The sequence below is a fragment of the Nerophis lumbriciformis genome, linkage group LG27 (genome assembly GCF_033978685.3).
Source record: "Nerophis lumbriciformis linkage group LG27, RoL_Nlum_v2.1, whole genome shotgun sequence".
NCBI classification, from domain to species: Eukaryota; Metazoa; Chordata; class Actinopteri; order Syngnathiformes; family Syngnathidae; genus Nerophis; species Nerophis lumbriciformis.
In genome coordinates, this window is record NC_084574.2 from 3,000,001 (window position 1) to 3,015,014 (window position 15,014).

General features: G+C 33.5%; 1 protein-coding gene across 1 annotated transcript in view; it reads left to right on the forward strand.

Moving 5' to 3' along the window:
- The first annotated feature begins 12,205 nt into the window (after positions 1-12,205).
- sh3d19 (SH3 domain containing 19) overlaps positions 12,206-15,014 on the forward strand; it is a 56,523-nt gene continuing 53,714 nt past the window's right edge. The window contains exon 1 of the mRNA XM_072916347.1: positions 12,206-12,345. Coding sequence (XP_072772448.1) covers positions 12,285-12,345 — 61 coding nt within the window. The 5' untranslated portion in view covers positions 12,206-12,284. The remainder of the gene's footprint in view (positions 12,346-15,014) is intronic.

The following is a 15,014-nucleotide window of genomic DNA, read 5'->3' on the forward strand; positions in this document are numbered from 1 at the left end:
ACTCCTTATTACATACAGCCATAGAATTATACAATACAATAAACATATTTGAAATAATTAATTTTAAATGATCATAATAATTCATTTAATATGACCATATTTAATTATTAAAATAATTGCTTGTTTATCGACAACTTTAGCATTTTATTCATTACATTTTGAAGCTCTCAGAAGCCAAGTTATGTTATATTCCTTAATATTTATTTATGCAAGTTTGAAGTATCAATCATCTAAACACAGTTTTGTTTGCATATTTTCAGGATATATATATATATATATATATATATATATATATATATATATATATATATATATATATATAGCTACAGCTGCATGAACAATATACGACAAATCATCTCAAACAACAACAAAACAATTGCAAATGAGCCGTCGGCCCCCAGACAGAGCGACTCCAAAACCAACAAAGGCTGTAACTGTCGAAAGAAACCTGATTGCCTTCTCAACGGGGGGTGCTTACAAACATCAGTTGTCTACCAATCTAAGGTAATACGCAAGGACATTAACACATCCGACACATATGTAGGATTAACCGAGGGTGAATTCAAAACCAGATGGAACAATCACAAGGCTTCTTTCAGGAACAAAAACCTGCGAAATACCACAGAACTCAGCAAACACATTTGGGACCTCAAAGACAATAATGTTGAATATTCAATAACATGGCAAATTCTTGCATCCAGCACACCTTACAATAGTGGTAATAAAAGATGCAACCTATGCTTGAAAGAGAAACTGTTTATTATTTACCGTCCAGACCTGTCATCCCTCAACAAGCGCAGCGAAATTGTAACAACATGCCGCCATAGACGGAAACACCTCCTAGGTAACACATGAGCCAATCACCACGCCCCTAGGCCAGCCTGTACCCACCCACTCTGTGCCCTATATAAACCATGGTATGCGAATGCTCCCATTAAAATCTCCTGATGATTGAGGGTACCCCCCCCCCCCCTCATGAAACAGGCCTGTAGAGATGAAATAGTCTTGTGATTTTTTTCCCACACATACATATATATATATATATGTATGTATGTATGTATGAAATACTTGACTTGGTGAATTCCAGCTGTCAATATAGTCTTCCCCTCTTAACCACGCCCCCAACCACGCCCCCACCCCCCACCTCCCGAAATCAGAGGTCTCAAGGTTGGCAAGTATGGGGGAAAAAACATATATTTTTTGTTTTAATATGGTTTCTGTAGGAGGACAAACAGGACACAAACCTCCCTAATTGTTATAAAGCACACTGTTTATATTAAACATGTTTCACTGATTCGAGTATTTGGCGAGCGCCGTTTTGTCCTACTCATTTTGGTGGTCCTTGAACTCACCTTAGTTTGTTTACATGTATAACTTTCTCCGACTTTCTAGGACGTGTTTTATGCCACTTCTTTTTCTGTCTCATTTTGTCCACCAAACTTTAAACGTTGTGCGTGAATGCACAAAGGTGAGTTTTGTTGATGTTATTGACTTGTGTGGAGTGCTAATCAGACATATTTGGTCACTGCATGACTGCAAGCTAATCGATGCTAACATGCTATTTAGGCTAGCTATATGTACATATTGCATCATTATGCCTCATTTGTAGCTATATTTGAGCTCATTTAGTTTCCTTTAAGTCCTCTTAATTCAATTTATATCTCATGACACACTATCTGTATGTAATAAGGCTTTTAATTTTTTGCGGCTCCAGATAAATTTGTTTTTGTATTTTTGGTCCAATATGGCTCTTTCAACATTTTGGGTTGCCAACCCCTGACCTATGAGGAGAGGGTCAATTTAGGGCCCAAATTAAATCAAGCATTACCTCTGAAGATGAGGTGAACAAATAGTTGAAAGACTTTGAAACATCCTCCCAGCTAACTTGGAGGAAGTTAGAAGTGATCCAAACACTGGATGTCAGGACGCCTTCAGGGTAAGTTAGACAAAAGCTATATGAGCATGCCTGCATGTATGTATTGATTGTAAATAATGTCAATAATTCAATGTATATACTCTGATGATTAACTTGTGTGATGACTGTATTATGATGATAGTATATATTTGTACCATGAATTGATTAACGTGGACTTAAACAAGTGGAAAAACTTATTGGGGTGTTACCATTTAGTGGTCAATTGTAGGGAATATGTACTGTACTGTGCAATCTACTAATAAAAGTCTCAATCAATCAATGAGATGATTTAGGGCCACTCCCTGACAAGCACTGGTGTGGTTGATGTAGGCTACAATAACACTCAATAGCGACATGGATTGGCTATTATCATTCCATCTGGTTTCTGTAATCAGGATACAAAAAGAAAAGTAATCCTGTACATTTACAGAAAAATATGTTATAAAGATGCCACAATTGGGACTACAATTTAAAATACGTTCATTGTATATTGTGTATTTATTTATCCAAGTAGCTGTGCACTGAACATATTTTGTCTGATGTATGTTTGGAGAAAAATACTCTTGAAAAAAAAAATACTCAAAATAACCAGTGAGTGTGCGCACAAAATAAATTACAATTAAAGCTGCAAGCCGCATTGGTCGGGCCCGCGTATTTGGCAGGTGCTAGTCCTAAGTGTCCCAATACTTTTGTCAAGTTTTAGTCCCAAGTGTCCCAATACTTTTGTCCAGTGTAAGTGTCCCAATACTTGTGTCCAGTGGTAGTCCTAAGTGTCCCAATACTGAAGTCTACTTTTAGTGCGAAGTGTCCCAATACTTTTGTCCAGTATTCGTCGTAAGTGTCCCAATACTTTTGTCCAGTTTTAGTCCTAAATGTCCCAATACTTTTGTCCAGTGGTAATCCAAAGTGTCCCAATACTTATGTCAAGTTGTAGTCAAGTGTCCCAATATTTTTGTCAAGTTTGAGTCCCAAGTGGCCCAATACTTTTGTCAAGTTGTAGTCCTAAGTGTCCCAATACTTTTGTCCAGTTTTAGTCCTTAGTGTCCCAAAACGTTTGTCCAGTTTTAGTCCTAAGTGTCCCAATACTTTTGTCAAGTTGTAGTCCTAAAAGTCCCAATACTTTTGTCCAGTGTAAGTGTCCAAATACTTTTGTCCAGTGTAAGCGTCCCAATACTTTTGTCCAGTGGTAGTCCTCTGAGTTCCAATACTTTTGTCAAGTTTTAGTCCCAAGTGGCCCAATACTTTTGTCAAGTGTTAGTCCTAAGTGTCCCAAGACTTTTGTCCAGGTGTAGTCGTAAGTGTCCAAAACTTTTGTCAAGTTTTAGTCCCAAGTGTCCCAATTTTTTTGTCAAGTTTTAGTCCCAAGTGTCCCAATACTTTTGGCCAGTTTTAGTCCTAAGTGTCCCAATAATTTTGTCCAGTGTTAGTCCTAAGTGTCCAAATACATTAGTTCAGTTGTAGTTGTAAGTGTCCCAATACTTTTGTCAAATTTAGTCCTAAGTGTCCCAATACTTTTGTCCACTTTAAGCGTAAGTCTCCCAATACATTAGTTCAGTTGTAGTTGTAAGTGTCCCAATACTTTTGTCAAATTTAGTCCTAAGTGTCCCAATACTTTTGTCCACTTTAAGCGTAAGTCTCCCAATACTTTTGTTCAGTGGTAGTCCTAAGTGTCCCAATACTTTTGGCAAATTTTAGTCCCAAGTGTCCCAATACTTTTGTTAAGTTTTAGTCCCAAGTGTCCCAATACTTTTGTCCAGTTGTCGTCCTAAGTGTCCCAATACTTAAGTCTACTTTTAGTGCGAAGTGTCCCAATACTTTTGTCCAGTATTCGTCGTAAGTGTCCCAATACTTTTGTCCAGTTTTAGTCCTAAGTGTCCCAATACTTTTGTCCAGTGGTAATCCAAAGTGTCCCAATACTTATGTCAAGTTGTAGTCAAGTGTCCCAATACTTTTGTCAAGTTTGAGTCCCAAGTGGCCCAATACTTTTGTCAAGTTGTAGTCCTAAGTGTCCCAATACTTTTGTCCAGTTTTAGTCCTTAGTGTCCCAAAACGTTTGTCCAGTTTTAGTCCTAAGTGTCCCAATACTTTTGTCAAGTTGTAGTCCTAAAAGTCCCAATACTTTTGTCCAGTGTAAGTGTCCAAATACTTTTGTCCAGTGTAAGCGTCCCAATACTTTTGTCCAGTGTAAGTGTCCAAATACTTTTGTCCAGTGTAAGCGTCCCAATACTTTTGTCCAGTGGTAGTCCTCTGAGTTCCAATACTTTTGTCAAGTTTTAGTCCCAAGTGGCCCAATACTTTTGTCAAGTGTTAGTCCTAAGTGTCCCAAGACTTTTGTCCAGGTGTAGTCGTAAGTGTCCAAAACTTTTGTCAAGTTTTAGTCCCAAGTGTCCCAATACTTTTGTCAAGTTTTAGTCCCAAGTGTCCCAATACTTTTGGCCAGTTTTAGTCCTAAGTGTCCCAATAATTTTGTCCAGTGTTAGTCCTAAGTGTCCCAATACATTAGTTCAGTTGTAGTTGTAAGTGTCCCAATACTTTTGTCAAATTTAGTCCTAAGTGTCCCAATACTTTTGTCCACTTTAAGCGTAAGTCTCCCAATACTTTTGTTAAGTTTTAGTCCCAAGTGTCCCAATACTTTTGTCCAGTTGTCGTCCTAAGTGTCCCAATACTTTTGTCCGGTGGTAGTCATAAGTGTCCCAATACTTTTGTCCGGTGGTAGTCATAAGTGTCCCAATACTTTTGTCCGGTGGTAGTCATAAGTGTCCCAATACTTTTGGCAAATTTTAGTCCCAAGTGTCCCAATACTTTTGTTAAGTTTTAGTCCCAAGTGTCCCAATACTTTTGTCCAGTTGTCGTCCTAAGTGTCCCAATACTTTTGTCCGGTGGTAGTCATAAGTGTCCCAATACTTTTGTCAAGTTGTAGTCCTAAGTGTCCCAATACTTTTGTCCAGTTTTAGTCCTTAGTGTCCCAAAACGTTTGTCCAGTTTTAGTCCTAAGTGTCCCAATACTTTTGTCAAGTTGTAGTCCTAAAAGTCCCAATACTTTTGTCCAGTGTAAGTGTCCAAATACTTTTGTCCAGTGTAAGCGTCCCAATACTTTTGTCCAGTGGTAGTCCTCTGAGTTCCAATACTTTTGTCAAGTTTTAGTCCCAAGTGGCCCAATACTTTTGTCAAGTGTTAGTCCTAAGTGTCCCAAGACTTTTGTCCAGGTGTAGTCGTAAGTGTCCAAAACTTTTGTCAAGTTTTAGTCCCAAGTGTCCCAATACTTTTGGCCAGTTTTAGTCCTAAGTGTCCCAATAATTTTGTCCAGTGTTAGTCCTAAGTGTCCAAATACATTAGTTCAGTTGTAGTTGTAAGTGTCCCAATACTTTTGTCAAATTTAGTCCTAAGTGTCCCAATACTTTTGTCCACTTTAAGCGTAAGTCTCCCAATACTTTTGTTCAGTGGTAGTCCTAAGTGTCCCAATACTTTTGGCAAATTTTAGTCCCAAGTGTCCCAATACTTTTGTTAAGTTTTAGTCCCAAGTGTCCCAATACTTTTGTCCAGTTGTCGTCCTAAGTGTCCCAATACTTTTGTCCGGTGGTAGTCATAAGTGTCCCAATACTTTTGTCCGGTGGTAGTCATAAGTGTCCCAATACTTTTGTCCAGTGGTAGTCATAATTGTCCCAATACTTTTGTCAAGTTGTAGTCCCAAGTGTCCCAATACTTTTGTCCGGTGGTAGTCATAAGTGTCCCAATACTTTTGTCCGGTGGTAGTCATAAGTGTCCCAATACTTTTGTCCAGTGGTAGTCATAATTGTCCCAATACTTTTGTCAAGTTGTAGTCCCAAGTGTCCCAATACTTTTGTCCGGTGGTAGTCATAAGTGTCCCAATACTTTTGTCCGGTGGTAGTCATAAGTGTCCCAATACTTTTGTCCAGTGGTAGTCATAATTGTCCCAATACTTTTGTCAAGTTGTAGTCCCAAGTGTCCCAATACTTTTGTCCGGTGGTAGTCATAAGTGTCCCAATACTTTTGTCCGGTGGTAGTCATAAGTGTCCCAATACTTTTGTCCGGTGGTAGTCATAAGTGTCCCAATACTTTTGTCCAGTGGTAGTCATAATTGTCCCAATACTTTTGTCAAGTTGTAGTCCCAAGTGTCCCAATACTTTTGTCCGGTGGTAGTCATAAGTGTCCCAATACTTTTGTCCGGTGGTAGTCATAAGTGTCCCAATACTTTTGTCCAGTGGTAGTCATAATTGTCCCAATACTTTTGTCAAGTTGTAGTCCCAAGTGTCCCAATACTTTTGTCCGGTGGTAGTCATAAGTGTCCCAATACTTTTGTCCGGTGGTAGTCATAAGTGTCCCAATACTTTTGTCCAGTGGTAGTCATAATTGTCCCAATACTTTTGTCAAGTTGTAGTCCCAAGTGTCCCAATACTTTTGTCCGGTGGTAGTCATAAGTGTCCCAATACTTTTGTCCGGTGGTAGTCTGAAGTGTCCCAAGACTTTTGTCTAGTGTACCTACCTTGTCTGCATTGTGTGGGCACGCTGGTGCTTCCTGCTTTTAAGCAGCCTTCTTGAAAAAAGAGCAGCGCAGCGGTTCTTTGAAGGGTCATAAAATCAAAACCGGAGCAGTTAGAAAAATGCTGTTCTATACTTTTATACACAAGGGTTTAATCTCTCTCCTGTGTTAGTTTGAAGCGGAAACGACAAACGCGCTCAGAGGAGATAGTTTTTGAAGGAAGGTGACCGGTTTTTACAAAAAAATTGTTTTGAAGAGGGAATAGCAAACTTCCTGTTGATTTTTGCTGAGGGTTGTCAATCTATGAAATGTAGGTCTAAGTAAGACCTACATAGAGGTTTTTGTTTCATGTCTCTCCGACCTTCCCAGTGGGAGTTACAGGCAGTTTTGTCATTTTTTTCTTCCGAGGAGCAGTTTTTTCTGCGTTTTATAAGAAAATTGCGCTAGAGCGCAATTTTGAGTTTTGGGGTTAGGTTTTTTTTATTAGATCGCAATTTTTGCCAGTCCTGATGTGTGTGTTCAGTTCGGTGAGTTTTGAAGCATGTTAAGGGGGTCAAATTACAGCTCAAAGAGGCAAAAGTGACTGTTTTTAGTACATTTTTGTCTTGAAGGGGGAATTGCCAACTTCCTGTTGATTTTTGCCCGAGGAAATTAATTAATGAAAAGTAGGGCTAAGTGAGCCCTACATAGAGGTTTTTGTTTCATGTCTCTACAACATTCGTACTGGGAGTTATAAGCAGTTTTCTTTCTAGGGGGCGCTAGAGCGCAATTTTGAGTTTTGGGGTTTGTTTTTTTTATTAAAAGACAATTTTCGCAGGTCCTGATGTGTGGGTCAAATATGGTGAGTTTTGAAGCATGTTAAGTGGGTCAAATTAGTGCTCAAAGAGGCGGCGGAATAATAATAAAACCTTAGGTCCTTACAGTATGTCCCATTGCAAAAGGACTCCCGTTGGGATTCCTTTTACAATGGGCCATGCGGGCCCTAATAACTAGAAAGAAAAAGAAAAACTACAGATTTCGTCCGTTTTGCAAGTTTTTGCAACTTATGCACGTAATATATTAATACAAGTGTGTTTCCTTCTCAAGGCACAAGCGAGGGACTTTGCAGCGACCAATCAAATGAGCTGCGGGGGGTCGTGGTCATTCCTGCTCTGCACCGGGGTTTCTCAACTCGCCCCCCGACCCTAACGAGCATCTATAAAAGTGCACGGATGGAGGTACAGTACTATAATGGAAGTTGAAACATTTTTTTTTTCTAGTTTTATGGTTTTATTTGTATTTATAGTGCATTTAATTTTATACAGACAGAATATATTTATAAACGTATTGATGTTATAATTAGAGATGCCGAAAAATGCTTTAAAATGTAATATCGGAAATTATCGGTATCGTTTTTTTTTTTATTATCGGTATCGTTTTTTTATTTTTTTATTAAACCAACATAAAAAACACAAGATACACTTACAGTTAGTGCACCAACCCAAAAAACCTCCCTCCCCCCCTCATTCACACAAAAGTGTTGTTTCTTTCTGTTATTAATATTGTGGTTCCTACATTATATATCAATATATATCAATACAGTCTGCAAGGGATACAGTCCGTAAGCACACATGATTGTGCGTGCTGCTGCTCCACTAATAGTACTAACCTTTAACACTTCATTTTACTCATTTTCATTCATTACTAGTTTCTATGTAACTGTTTTTATATTGTTTTACTTTCTTTTTTATTCAAGAATTTTTTTTAAATTTATTTATCCTATTTTATTTAACCTTTAACACTTAATTTTACTCATTTTCATTCATTACTAGTTTCTATGTAACTATTTTTATATTGTTTTACTTTCTTTTTTATTCAATAATTTTTTATTTATTTATTTATCTTATTTTATTTAACCTTTAACACTTAATTTTACTCATTTTCATTCATTACTAGTTTCTATGTAACTGTTTTTATATTGTTTTACTTTCTTTTTTATTCAATAATTTTTTATTTATTTATTTATCCTATTTTATTTAACCTTTAACACTTAATTTTACTCATTTTCATTCATTACTAGTTTCCATGTAACTGTTTTTATATTGTTTTACTTTCTTTTTTATTCAATATTTTTTTATTTTTTTATTTATCTTATTTTATTTAACCTTTAACACTTAATTTTACTCATTTTCATTCATTACTAGTTTCTATGTAACTGTTTTTATATTGTTTTACTTTCTTTTTTATTCAAGAATTTTTTTTTAAATTTATTTATCCTATTTTATTTAACCTTTAACACTTAATTTTACTCATTTTCATTCATTACTAGTTTCTATGTAACTGTTTTTATATTGTTTTACTTTCTTTTTTATTCAAGAATTTTTTTTAAATTTATTTATCTTATTTTATTTAACCTTTAACACTTAATTTTACTCATTTTCATTCATTACTAGTTTCTATGTAACTGTTTTTATATTGTTTTACTTTCTTTTTTATTCAAGAATTTTTTTTAATTTATCCTATTTTATTTAACCTTTAACACTTAATTTTACTCATTTTCATTCATTACTAGTTTCTATGTAACTATTTTTATATTGTTTTACTTTCTTTTTTATTCAAGAATTTTTATTTTATTTATTTATCTTATTTTATTTAACCTTTAACACTTAATTTTACTCATTTTCATTCATTACTAGTTTCTATGTAACTGTTTTTATATTGTTTTACTTTCTTTTTTATTCAAGAATTTTTTTTAATTTATCCTATTTTATTTAACCTTTAACACTTAATTTTACTCATTTTCATTCATTACTAGTTTCTATGTAACTATTTTTATATTGTTTTACTTTCTTTTTTATTCAAGAATTTTTATTTTATTTATTTATCTTATTTTATTTAACCTTTAACACTTAATTTTACTCATTTTCATTCATTACTAGTTTCTATGTAACTGTTTTTATATTGTTTTACTTTCTTTTTTATTCAATAATCTTTTATTTATTTATTTATCCTATTTTATTTAACCTTTAACACTTAATTTTACTCATTTTCATTCATTACTAGTTTCCATGTAACTGTTTTTATATTGTTTTACTTTCTTTTTTATTCAATATTTTTTTATTTTTTTATTTATCTTATTTTATTTAACCTTTAACACTTAATTTTACTCATTTTCATTCATTACTAGTTTCTATGTAACTGTTTTTATATTGTTTTACTTTCTTTTTATTCAAGAATTTTTTTAAATTTATTTATCCTATTTTATTTAACCTTTAACACTTAATTTTACTCATTTTCATTCATTACTAGTTTCTATGAAACTGTTTTTATATTGTTTTACTTTCTTTTTTATTCAATAATTTTTTATTTATTTATTTATCCTATTTTATTTAACCTTTAACACTTAATTTTACTCATTTTCATTCATTACTAGTTTCTATGTAACTGTTTTTATATTGTTTTACTTTCTTTTTTATTCAAGAATTTTTTTTTAATTTATTTATCCTATTTTATTTAACCTTTAACACTTAATTTTACTCATTTTCATTCATTACTAGTTTCTATGTAACTGTTTTTATATTGTTTTACTTTCTTTTTTATTCAAGAATTTTTTATTTATTTATTTATCCTATTTTATTTAACCTTTAACACTTAATTTTACTCATTTTCATTCATTACTAGTTTCCATGTAACTGTTTTTATATTGTTTTACTTTCTTTTTTATTCAAGAATTTTTTATTTATTTATTTATCCTATTTTATTTAACCTTTAACACTTAATTTTACTCATTTTCATTCATTACTAGTTTCTATGTAACTGTTTTTATATTGTTTTACTTTCTTTTTTATTCAAGAATTTTTTTTAAATTTATTTATCTTATTTTATTTAACCTTTAACACTTAATTTTACTCATTTTCATTCATTACTAGTTTCTATGTAACTGTTTTTATATTGTTTTACTTTCTTTTTTATTCAAGAATTTTTTTTTAATTTATCCTATTTTATTTAACCTTTAACACTTAATTTTACTCATTTTCATTCATTACTAGTTTCTATGTAACTGTTTTTATATTGTTTTACTTTCTTTTTTATTCAAGAATTTTTATTTTATTTATTTATCTTATTTTATTTAACCTTTAACACTTAATTTTACTCATTTTCATTCATTACTAGTTTCTATGTAACTGTTTTTATATTGTTTTACTTTCTTTTTTATTCAAGAATTTTTTATTTATTTATTTATCCTATTTTATTTAACCTTTAACACTTAATTTTACTCATTTTCATTCATTACTAGTTTCCATGTAACTGTTTTTATATTGTTTTACTTTCTTTTTTTATTCAAGAATTTTTTATTTATTTATTTATCCTATTTTATTTAACCTTTAACACTTAATTTTACTCATTTTCATTCGTTACTAGTTTCTATGTAACTGTTTTTATATTGTTTTACTTTCTTTTTTATTCAAGAATTTTTTTTAAATTTATTTATCCTATTTTATTTAACCTTTAACACTTAATTTTACTCATTTTCATTCATTACTAGTTTCTATGTAACTGTTTTTATATTGTTTTACTTTCTTTTTTTATTAAAGAATTTTTTTTAAATTTATTTATCTTATTTTATTTAACCTTTAACACTTAATTTTACTCATTTTCATTCATTACTAGTTTCTATGTAACTGTTTTTATATTGTTTTACTTTCTTTTTTATTCAAGAATTTTTTTTTAATTTATCCTATTTTATTTAACCTTTAACACTTAATTTTACTCATTTTCATTCATTACTAGTTTCTATGTAACTGTTTTTATATTGTTTTACTTTCTTTTTTATTCAAGAATTTTTTTTAAATGTATCTTTTTTTTAAAATTTTTATTTTATTTTATTTAAAGTACCTTGTCTTCACCATACTTGGTTGTCCAAATTAGGCATAATGATGTGTTAATTCCACAAATGTATATATCAATATCGGTAATTAAGGGTTTGGTCAATATCGGAATATCGCATATCGGCAAAAAGCCATTATTGGACATCCCTAATTATTATACATATATATGTGTGTAAATATATATATTTCTTGTAAAGTGTATAAAAACGAATATGGAAGCTGGACAAATAAGAAGCCAAAAACCCAGCACTTTCATGTGGTATTAGACAGAAAGGAGGAACTTTTTTTCTCCTCCATTTGAAAACGTGGACGTTATCATCACTACTGTCTGATTCCAATCAATGCAAGTCATCAGAATCAGGTAATACACCAACTTATATTCTAGTCTTCATGAAAGAAAGGAATCTATATGTTAAACATGCATGTATATTCATTAAAACACCTTTAACATGTAAACAAAAACAGCAAAAATAAATACATATAAATTATATACTGTATATATCAATGTATATGTATGTATGTATGTATGTATGTATGTATATATATATATATATATATATATGATATGAGTGTGTATGTTACTCATCAGTTACTCAGTACTTGAGTAGTTTTTTCACAACATACTTTTTACTTTTACTCAAGTAAATATTTGGGTGACTACTCCTTACTTTTACTTGAGTAATACATCTCTAAAGTAACAGTACTCTTACTTGAGTACAATTTCTGGCTACTCTACCCACCTCTGAAATTGTGATAATGTTCCTCTTTAATATTAAAGGATTAGGACAATTTCAAATGAAATAAGCTCCCAATGGAGTTGAGGGGGGGCACATGTCGACCCCCCCTCGCAGGCTTGTTGACGTTCCACCCACAGTGGAGCCACATTTGTGCTGCAGTCGGCAGGACTGGCAGAAAGACCCCTGCAGTGGACCACCACCACCACCACCGGCTTTTGTCCGCACTGAGACTCTTTTTGTTGACACCTTCTTTCTTCTCCCTGATGGCAGGAGTGAGGCGAGCGGCCAAGGGGGCGGGGCGTCCTGATCTGCACCTGGAAGAAGGTATGAAGTCCTCACCTTGCATCACACGTCTCCAGTCACAATATTAGGAACACCCTCCACATGTTCATCGCAACTGTTACTGTTCAGACACAATTCTGGACCCCATTTTAAAAAATCACCACAACTTAATTTTTTGGGTTGGGGGGAACCGCCCGACCTTTTGCCAATATGGCGGCCCTGGGTGTGTGCAGCTGTCAGAGCGACTGTTGTGGCCTGCATGTGTCAGCATGTGTTCAAGCTGCAGCTGTGATGGGAAGCTGACCTCAGCAGCTTTGCATGAGAGTCCATACCTGCCAACTACTCCGGTTTTCCCGTAATTAGTACGGTTTTCATCAACCTATTCCGGGTTAGGGTTGCAGTGATAAAAAATACGGTTTTTCATTAATTAAAATTTATTTTATTTTTTTAAAGTTTTATTCACGAAATCGCGTAACAACAATGACAATCGACACTGCTTCCCGTAACTTCCTATCGAGCCATTCCGAATGCCATGCGCGAGGCTATTTATAGCACCGCTGCCAAGCACGAGGCACCAGTTGCCATTGTTTCCAAACGAGCGAACGATCATGGAATCAGCCGGAGAAAATCGCAAACGAGTCTTAAACCGAAAAGAAAACCGCAGTCATTCCGTGAAGAATATTCAAAAGCCTATCCGGGAATAATTATCCGTTCCAAAAAGGGTGAAAACTACGCGAATTGCACCTTGTGCAGACAAGATTTTTCGATCGGACACGGAGGAATTAGCGATGTAAAAGACCACGTTGGGACAAAAAAACACAAGTCTAATGCCGTTGCTAGCGATACAAGTGGAAAACTTTCGACGTTTTTCGTCGCCCAAACAGATTCTTTGGATGTGATAAATGCCGAAGTTTTATTTATGATGCTATTGAATTACATTTTAATGAAGTAAACTTATAAAGTTGCCATATCATTTTTGCAGTATGATCAATCTGATAGAATAAATTTGGATTTTAGCCACAAAAAGGTAATGACACCAATGTTATCTATTGGAATTGTTTAGTACTGTTATACTGTTAAAAGTGTTTATACTATTTATGCTTTCAAGTCCAAGTTGAAGAAATCTTGTTAAATGTTGACAGCATAACTACCAAAATACAGAAGTATGTCCTTAATATTTTTGCAGTGCTATTTCTGTTGAAAAGTTCAAATGATTACATTAGAGATGTGATGTGCCACTTTTCAAGTGTCTGATGGCTTCAATTAATTTTCATTAATTTTTCATATTTTGAATTCTTTTGAAAGGCTTACAAAAAAACTTAATTCCATGCTATTGACAGGACTATTAATTTTAATGAAGTTAGCTTACCATGTTTACAGTATGATAATTGTGATAGAAATGTGAATTTTAGGCACAGAATATTTTTTACAATTGAACAAGGCAGTAGATTATACAAGCTTGGACAGAAAGTTAATAATGACACCAATTTTTTTTTTTAATGGAATTGTTTAGTACTGTTTTACCATTTGTTTACTGTAAAAAGTGTTTATACTGTTTATACTTTCAATTAACAAATTGAAGTCTTGTGAAAGGTTGACAGGATAACTGGCATTAACTGTCAAAATAATTTCAAACTCTTGAAGTTAGCTTACAGAATAAACATGTCAATCAACCCATATGATTTTTGCTGTAATATTTTTGTTTTGAAAAGTCACTGTGACTGATAGAAAAGTGATGGTTTTAGCAACATTTTAACCTGTCTGAATGCTAATAATCATTTTGCGTCGGGGGGCGAAGGAACCCCCCACCAGGACTTTGTCCTGGACCTACCGGGGCCTGTGGCCCCTGGACCCTGGCTACTAGGTTTTTCTGATTTCAAAAGTTGACCGGTATGAGAGTCCAATCACAACATCACATATTTACATCTACAGCACTTTGTCAATTCACTGATCAATAATACACTCTATATCAGACTTGTTTTCATGCAGGGCCACATCCCAGTTAGGGTTGCTCTCAGAGGGCCGCTTCTAATAGTGAATAGTATATCAATATAAATGTATACCTGCACTGCAAAAAGTCAGTGTTCAAAAACAAGGAAAAAAAATACAAAAATGAGGGGTATTTTATTTGAAATAAGCAAAATTATCTGCCAATAGAACAAGAACATTTGGCTTGTCAAGACTTTCCAAAACAAGTAAAATTAGCTAACCTCAATGAACCCAAAAATAGCTTAAAATAAGTATATTCTCACTAATAACAAGTGCACTTTTCTTGGTAGAAAAAAAAGACCTTTTTGCTCAATATGTTGAAAAATATTCTTAAATGAAGTAAATGCTAGTGCCATTATCTTGACATAATGATATGCGCTCGGCATTACATATCTTGAAACCAGCAAACTTATACTAAAAACTAATTTATTGTTCTTAATGGAAAGGCAACAAGGCAAGCGCTTGTTACTCTCGGGGTCTCCTAGCCGCTCAGGCAAATCATATTGTCTAAAAATGCATTTTTCCATGGATAACATGACATCATCGCGCCAAGTGCGTGCTCTTTCAGTCAATTAGTGCGCATATATACAGCCCGGCCCCCGGCCAAACATTTTTTAATTGTAATTTTGAAGAATTTATCTGAATGTGCATGAACTATTTCTGTTCAAAATAGTTAGAAATGTCACATGTTAAATGTTTAAATATTAACTGTCAGTTTACTG